Source organism: Hippoglossus hippoglossus, chromosome 15 (assembly GCF_009819705.1).
Source record: "Hippoglossus hippoglossus isolate fHipHip1 chromosome 15, fHipHip1.pri, whole genome shotgun sequence".
NCBI lineage: Eukaryota > Metazoa > Chordata > Actinopteri > Pleuronectiformes > Pleuronectidae > Hippoglossus > Hippoglossus hippoglossus.
Window position 1 is genome coordinate 24299095 of NC_047165.1, and position 8433 is coordinate 24307527.

The 8433-nt window shown below is 40.2% G+C and overlaps 1 protein-coding gene across 1 annotated transcript; it reads right to left on the bottom strand.

The window, feature by feature from the left end:
• Window positions 1–73: 73 nt before the first annotated feature.
• Window positions 74–6651, bottom strand: fam98a (family with sequence similarity 98 member A). Its single transcript, XM_034608138.1, has 8 exons — window positions 6507–6651; window positions 5174–5322; window positions 4470–4604; window positions 4104–4285; window positions 3252–3332; window positions 3047–3163; window positions 1938–2105; window positions 74–1292 (listed from the first exon to the last, which is right to left on the bottom strand). Exons 1-8 carry the CDS (start codon window positions 6542–6544, stop codon window positions 621–623), a joined length of 1542 nt encoding a protein of 513 aa, XP_034464029.1. The 5' UTR covers window positions 6545–6651; the 3' UTR covers window positions 74–620.
• Between the last annotated feature and the right edge of the window lie 1782 nt (window positions 6652–8433).

The following is an 8433-nucleotide window of genomic DNA, read 5'->3' on the forward strand; positions in this document are numbered from 1 at the left end:
AAATTCATAAACTGTCCACATAACCTTCTTACAGTTCCTTGGCCCAGATAATCATGCCACTGAATGAAAACAATTTTTTGAGATTCTTATATCAGATTTTATTGCTTATTTACACAACCATGCAAACCTTCCAACATCCAATATGCACACAACCCTCCATGAGCAGCGCAAGGTGACATTTTTTACATATGTAACAAAGGAGATTCTGGTCAAACCAAATGAAACACAACCAAGGCTAGAAAGATGCAATTGTCAAATTCAAAATAACTTTCATCATTTGAAGAATTCTACATATAATAATGACGTTCATTTCTTGAGTCAGTTACATAGTAGGTGAATTGATGCTGAAATCTTTAGTTTTTCAAAAAAGGTCCAATATAAGGCTAATTAGTGGCATGATGAGGTCAGAACAGCAGAGTCCCTTTAATCCACTAACCGTACACAGCAGAACTGCTGGTTTCATACTTTTTTATAAGAAGCAAAGAAAACAACACACCAGGTGTAGAAACAAAATTTTAGTCAACTTTTAACCATGCTGAAAATGTAAGATTTGAGGCATTGTAAATCTGTTTTTGTATGACCGGTAGTCGATCTTTGCGTGGACTCTGCTGACAGTTTTTTCAACTTGTGTAGTGTCTGCCTTGAGTAAAGCCAGCTTGGTTGTAGTGCTGCCCGCCTTGTTGGAAGAACTGTTCAAACTGTCCTCCATGGTTAAAATTCGGGCCCCCTCTCCCTCCCCCTCCCCAGCCTCCCCCTTGTCCTTGTCCTTGTCCTTGTCCTCCTCGGCCTCCCCTTCCCCTGCCCCCACGTCCTCCTCGGCCCCCGCCTCTCTCCTGATGCCAGCCTCCGTCTTGTTGGTAACTGTCATGGTAACTGCCTCCGCTTCCTCCTCCCCCATGATACCCAGGGTCCTGGAAGCCTCCTTGGTTGTTCCCACCTCCTCCATAACCCCCTCTCCCTCCTCCCCCATGATGACCTGCTACATCCTGAAAGTGGCCTTGGTTGTAACCGCCTCTCCCGCCTCCTCCACCACCATCTCCCCAGCCTCCCTGTACCTTCCCTCCTCTGCTGCCCCCTCTACCTCCCCTGTCTCCATGTCCTTTCTCATAGCCTCCACGGCCACCTTGGGAGAAGTGATCAGAGCCCCCCCTGCTGCCTCCGTGCCCGCCCCCACCATGGTATCCTCCACCCTGGGGAGCATCCTGACGCTTCTGCCAGGTGGGCATCTCCGGTGGAGGAGCCTCAATCTCACAGGGTCGGCCTCCTCTGTCTGGCACTCGACCCATTCGAACCTGCATGAAATAATTAAATTAGGATGGTAAGCTCACTAGCCAAATCTGATCTGACTTTTATTTGTTGCTTACATGAGATCAGGTGTCAGTTTTACTGAACAAGATGTGTTGAGGAAAGGAACTTAAAACTAAATTGAACATGCTGGCACTTCATTCAGGGATTCCAGAGCTACATAAGCAGCAATCAGCTGTTTCAGTAAATCAAGAAGCCTTGAAAAAAAAAAAAAAAATAGAAAAAAAAAAAATAGAAAAACAATGTAATTGTGACCCATTTTTAGAATTACGTCTTCAATAGAGAACAATGTGCCTGTGGCAGAGAAAGTAGGGAATATGTAAAGTACTGAGAGACACACACATAAGACTAACACATAAGACAATGTTGGTTTTAGTCTTTTCATGGGATTTGCTGACAGTCAAAATATTAAACAAAATATCAAACAAAGCAAAACCTATACATTGAGGGGACTGACAGTTAGTGGTTCATTAATGATGTTAATGTTGGGTTCAAACATCTGCTATAATCTAACATAAAATACTCTAAACATTTTAGACAATATAAAGAGCATGAGAGCACAGACTTCAGCACATCCTTTGTAAACAGAGAAACAGTCTTGAAATACTGTACTGACAATGTGTTGCACCTACCTTATTAATAGCACAAGCAGTCTTCTCCCTTATCATGCCACTGCTTGTACGTAGGATCTTGGAGAAATCTTGTCGAGCAGCAAGAAGATGGGCAACAGAGATTTTACTTGCAGTACAGAGGGCTGCACGCAGAGGCGGGTACACTTTGGCTAACTTTTCAGCATGTGTCTGTAAATGAGAAAACAAAATAAAGTCTTATTCACTTTTTGGAAAGCAATACATTAAGTCTATGAGTCATGTATTGTATACAATGTTTGCACAAGGACTTTCTTTAGTTTAGAACCGGCATGAAAATCATGGAAAGCTTTCATTTACAAATGTGCACAAGCACAGCTACAACATACTAAATGTTTTCAGATACCGATTGGCCTGCAGAGGATCAAGTGTGGGTGTCTACAGTACACAGGCATCAGATGTGTACTCAAATTATTTAGAAACATAAAAAAATTGTTGACTGATCTATTTTGATACGGAACTTCAAAATCATTTGTAAAGCACAAATGACAAAAATTGGCAGTTTCGATATTATGATGATTTGCTGCTGTAGCTTCTATTACATATATGATAGAAGATCAGCAGTTATAAGCCATCTGAAATTCTACAATATTCTATCAAGCATTTTTCATTGTTTAAGTTTCAACTTGGAGCCCCTCACAGGCCATGCCAGGTAGTTCTTCTTACACTGATCAAACTCCATTTAGTTTCTATTATGTTTAGTGATAGGTGATTTATTGCAGAGAATGAAAACTTCTACTCCACAAAACAAAAGGCAGTGTAAACATAAATACATACATTAAAATAAATATATTAAAAGTGAAATACAATATAATAAAGCCAATCAATATATTAATCCATGTTAACCACTACCTGCAAGCGGGGTAGCTGTCCAGTGGATGTTATTATATCCACCCACATTATACACATTCTTGCACCTGTCTTTTTTAAATTTATCTTCAACTATATGTTTGGCCTTTTCAATTCCTTGTGAAACAAAGAGCAGAGACTGGCTTCACTACAGTTGAAGCACGTACATATACGTGATGCTTTGTTTGTGTTTTAGCAGGGCATTGTGCGTTTTTAATTGGGAAGATTTCCAAGTTTCCACATACCTTTGCTCTGTCAGACCAACCAAAAGACTGCACCGTCACATCGAGACGTTTCAACAACATCTTCCTTCTCACCTCATACTCATTTACTAGTGCTTGGTTTAGAGGTTCAATCTTTTCCTGTAAATATAAGAAAACACACTCATGAGAAATTACTTATGCAGTGTTCCCCAGTTGTATTGTATTTCTATCATTTTTCAGCAATTACCAGATGCACAGGTCCAAGTGCCTTCTTCATCAGTGGATCTCCTACATGATTTGGTGGAACTCGACCTAGGGCTTCTTTCAGCTTAAGAAATGATGATACATTTAGTATATTAAACCACAACAACATATGAGGGTAATGTGTAGTTCCTTCTGACACTTGGTATTACCCTGTATCTCTGGGGATCTGATCACAGTTATAATGGACAGCTCTGAGTTCCTCAGTTCACACCTGGCTTTACAATGTGTCTCCATGTGAGTGATCAATGTGCTATGCAAAGCTTTAATAAGTAATTGGATTGTACTCATTTGAAAAAGTAAAAAAATAATATCAACATGTGTCGGTCAGTGTTAATATTGTGGCAACAAATATGTCTATGTACGGGAGACAAGTGTAAAACGTTCCTCTGTATTTTCATGCATGTGTGAACTCAAATGTCCAAGTGAGCCGCTCCACAGTCTCTGTGGACTTTTACTGCCTCCTAGTGTGAAAGAATACAGCAGGGGATCCCCCAACTGGGGGGGGTTGATGACGTTTCTAACGCGCGACAGACGCAAAAATGAAACAAACCGAAAACAAATATTTCCAGGTGAAAAGGAGATGTCATACACGTAGATGACACCGACAAAGATGTCAAGAAAGTTTGTCGTGAAAAACTGAAACTATCATTACATAAATTCTGTGCAGGTGGGAGTTTAAACTATCCACAGATTTAAGGGGCACATTTACAATCCAACTACCTTGAAGCTCCACACAGTATCTTTCAGTTGCTGTGGTCAGGAATCGAATATGATTCTTAAAATCCAGCTTTAAATCATACTAGATACAGCTCTGTATTTTGTTGTGAGTGCACACCTTCTTCTCTATTCCACTGAAGAACTGGAACATGGTGATGTTGGCAGGAGGTTTGGACATGCCCAGTGACATGCAGACGCCCTTCAGCTCCTGGAACACTGGGCTGCCTGAATCCTGGCCTTTCTTCAGAGGACTGTTAACTAGGATCATCCTAGATGCCTCCAACTCAGATACCAGGAAGGCTGAGATAAAAATTCAATTTGGTTAGCACATACGCTGCTCATGTTGCTAGAAGTGACTGCATGCTATACCCACACCATGCGCAGCGATGCACGTCACGATATTTGAGCATGTAACACTTTGCCACAGGTGGGTGCGGCCCAACAATCTATCAACAATCAATGTTACAAAGTGCTGTTATCATACTGAGGAGAAGCAGACAGTCTGTCCTATTCAGAAGCCTCTGGTTGACGTTTCCGCTGGTGAGGACAGCGTACGGACAGGCAAGCTCTGACAAAAGGCCACTCATCTCCAGCTGGAAGCCCTCTGCCTCACTTGGACCTGGGAGGGAGAGAAGGAAAAACACGATGTCCTGAGAGGGACACTTTGTCTGGGGCCTGTATTACGAAGCAGGATTTGTGGTTATCAAGGTATTTTGTTAATCTAGTTATAATTCTGAGTTTTCAGTCCTTCAAAGCTGGTTCACTTCTTGCCAGGGTAAATGACAATGGTAGCATACACTGCAGGTTAAGTTTGAGGTAAGAGATCAAAACCTGTGAAAAGCTCAACAGCCAGGTATGTGTGTTAGCACATGTCCAGTCCAAACAATACAGCTATCTTATGTTGGTTGTGATTGGTAGACCTCCAACAAAACTTCGGCACTACAGAATTTGGAATAACAGTTATCAAAATGTCCAAAACATAGATTTTATTTCCTTCAACCATCAGATAAAGCTCAGCATTAGTATGAGTCATTTTCACCTAAATAAGTAAATTGTTTTTGATTTTTCTTCTTTGCTATAGTCATTTAGCAGGCAAGAAAAATAAATTATACTAATGGAACAATTCTCTGTAGATCCAAGCAACTTTACTTAAATGTACATAAAATATGGTGATGAAACATGTCCTACAGTTAGTGGCGTGGACATTCTCCTCCAACTTGCAGTAGAGTCTAAGCTCTGAGACAATCCAGGCACAGAGCTTAGTAAACTCAGGTGAAGCTGCCCCTCCACTCACAGCAGTTTCTAGAGTTCCTTCCTCCAACAGAGGGCCTTGGTACCTACAGTGACAGATACACACACACACACAAAATACCATATTCAATCTTAGCCACAACTATTTGATTCCCTTTTCAGTACAGAAAGGTGTTGACCATGGATAAGAACAGCAGAAATGTCCCAATCAAAGTCAAGGTGTTGCTGAATTGTCCCAAGCAATATTTACACTGATCTCACATTATGTTTACTACGAACTGTGTTACTGGTGAGATATAATGAGACAAAATGCTGATCATTTTAATAGAGTGAAAGATCATGAAGTGACATGTGAGGGATACTCAACTATAATCTGGAAACCCTGAACTTCAAACCTCATTCTGCACTGTAAAACAGCTGCAGCCTGAGTGTAGCAGTAGTGGAGCTGGTGGCAAACAGTGATGCATCATAAGTAGCAAAGATTACAAACTATTTAACATTTCAAGCATGATCTAATTTGAGATTGTTGCTTGTAGGAGAAAAGGCCTCCTGAATCAAATTGAAACACCAGGTCCTTTTAAGGGAAGATCTGTGAGACAGCTGCCCTGACCATGAGTGGACCAAGAGAAGGTGTATTTCTGCATGTGGGTCATTAAAACGTAGGCATTATTTTTATCAGTGAATCAGGCTGTTTGCTATGTCAGATATGACTTTATACGTTCCCATGACTAACACAGAGGTTTGCGTTAGTATTCAGGGGCAGGTTTGACACTGACGCTGAAGGCCTCTTGACAAGTACCGACAGCAGTCACCGAGACAGCCAGAGCACGTTTCAAAATCTGGATATATAAGGACGTCTTGCTTACTCCCACAGGAACATGCGCCGCAGTGCCACGGTTACGTGGAGTAAGGGGATATTTCAGCAGAAGTAAATGAACCGTGCACTTTTTAGAAAGTGGTTCTGAAGCTGGTTCAACGGTCAGAAGGAAATCTGTGTTGGAGCAGCGCTGATATGAATCATGACGGGGGCAGCTTCTGCTGACGCGGCACAACATTTAAAATGACCCCGAACAGGTCTGACAACACCTCACATAGATTTGCAGCTATGATACACAAAAACAGCCGAGAGAAAGTCCGGCACCATCAGAACAACGCCAGTCTCAATGGCAGGTTAGCCACTTAGCATTGGTCTGGCTAAAAAGAGAGATATACGAGGCTGGTGATTGGGGCTGCAGTGTTCATACAGCGGCAGACATTAATATTAACTTACCCTAAATCTTCAAGAGAGACGATTGTGTCATTCTCCATCCCAGTGTCCTGCAATCCTGTTGAACCTGAACGTACAGTGAAATTAGCTTTTTCCACATCAGCCAGCTCAGCTGATACACGTTTTCCTTCTTCAACTTCTTCTGTGGGTTTATTGACAATTCATTTTGATAGGCCTTTGCCGCCGCCTACTGGACTGGAGTATCTTCTAATGGCATTCCGATAATGACAGATAATTATCCCCAAAGCCAGGCAGTGAAAACTACAAAACATGATGTGCAGTTTCTGGATTTACACACAAACAAAAGCCATCTTCCTGTTGGCCAACAACTTTTAGACAAGATTTAAAGCCCTTTGAATTTGTACAGCCAAATGAGAAATATTTCCCCCACTCCTCCAAATGACACCATTATCCGCCAATAAAGACAATCCATATCCATGATTAAGCTTCGTAGATATGTAATTTATCATTATATCCTTGAGGGCTACCATTTTCAATTTCAGCAGTTTTAGAAAATACTCCTCCTACCCTTACCTGGATGGATCGATTATTTAAAAATTCCTTAATCCAATAAAACATTCTCCCTCTAATACCTGCATCATACTAGTTGATAAGAAGTCCATCCCTCCAAATAGTGTCATAAGCCTTTTCTATGAGTAATATAAACAATGATATATAAATATCATTGTCATTGGGTTAGTTGATAAAATAAAATAAAAATATTGAAATAAATATTATTGCTAAAGTTATTTTTATAATAATAAAAACAAAATTAATTTCAAGAAAAAGAGAGAAAAAAAAAATTGTAAAGAGAAAAAATTATTAGCTTTAGACTTTCACACCCTTGGGATAAGAACACTAATGATTACATCAAATAGGAACACTAAAATTGATTAAAACAAAAGACAATCTTAAACATAAAGTAAAACTGGGAATGAAATATTTGAATTGAATACAAATTATTATAAATAATTAATTACAAAGAGATAACAGTCCTGTAAATCATTTAGAATGTCTTAGTTTTCTAGGGAATAAAAGCACCCGAAACACTTGGTGGAAAAAAAATTCACTGTCTGATTGCTAGAAATCACAATTGTAACAGAAACCATGGAAAGCATTAGGGATTTGTCTCAGGCAGAAACAAATATGGATGGCCCAACCCACAGGGGTGAAGTCATGCTATCTCCATCTTCTTCTCAGAAATATTCATTTAATTTACCTCTACCTTTACCTATGAAATGTCCAATCAGTGTCAGGCTTTGGGTTGGGTATCTCATCAGCCACACTTATATACTTGGAGGTGTGTAATCAGCATTATTATTAAAGAATGGGATTAAACATTGGAGAATGCATTAAACTCAACATTTTTTTAACAGATCCAGTGAAAGGTCATTATCTGCATGTTTCTCTTTGCTCATAGGGAACTCAGAAGTGCATGGTTTAAGTGAAGTCTGCTTTGTTCGTTTCGTCCCCTCTAAACCATGTCACTGTGATTGTCATCAGTTATTCTTCTTAGCAGTTTATTTAGCCCATTTTATTCTATTTGTGTGTTTATTGTGTGTTCATTAGGACGAGGATGAAGAACCTGCCCCTGTTTCCTTCTACGTCACCTCTTCATGGGCGTCTGGGAGAAGGGCTGGCATGTATCTTGAAGCATGGATCCATTCTGCTTCACCCTGGACGCCAGACTTTCCATGAATAAATACAAATATTGTCTGTCTGTGTAGTGGAATTAAGAACAATCTGGGCTCAAAAGCAGTAAGTGCTATTTGTTAGGGTAGTATTGATGATTTCAAATGTCCATGTTCTCTTCACAGCTGCTTTGTACATCCATTTCTGGTGTTTTATGACTGGAAAGAACATTGCAAGTCTTTTGTATGTCTTTACTATTACCCTGACTTGAGCATTGACTTGACAGTTGAATTCAGTA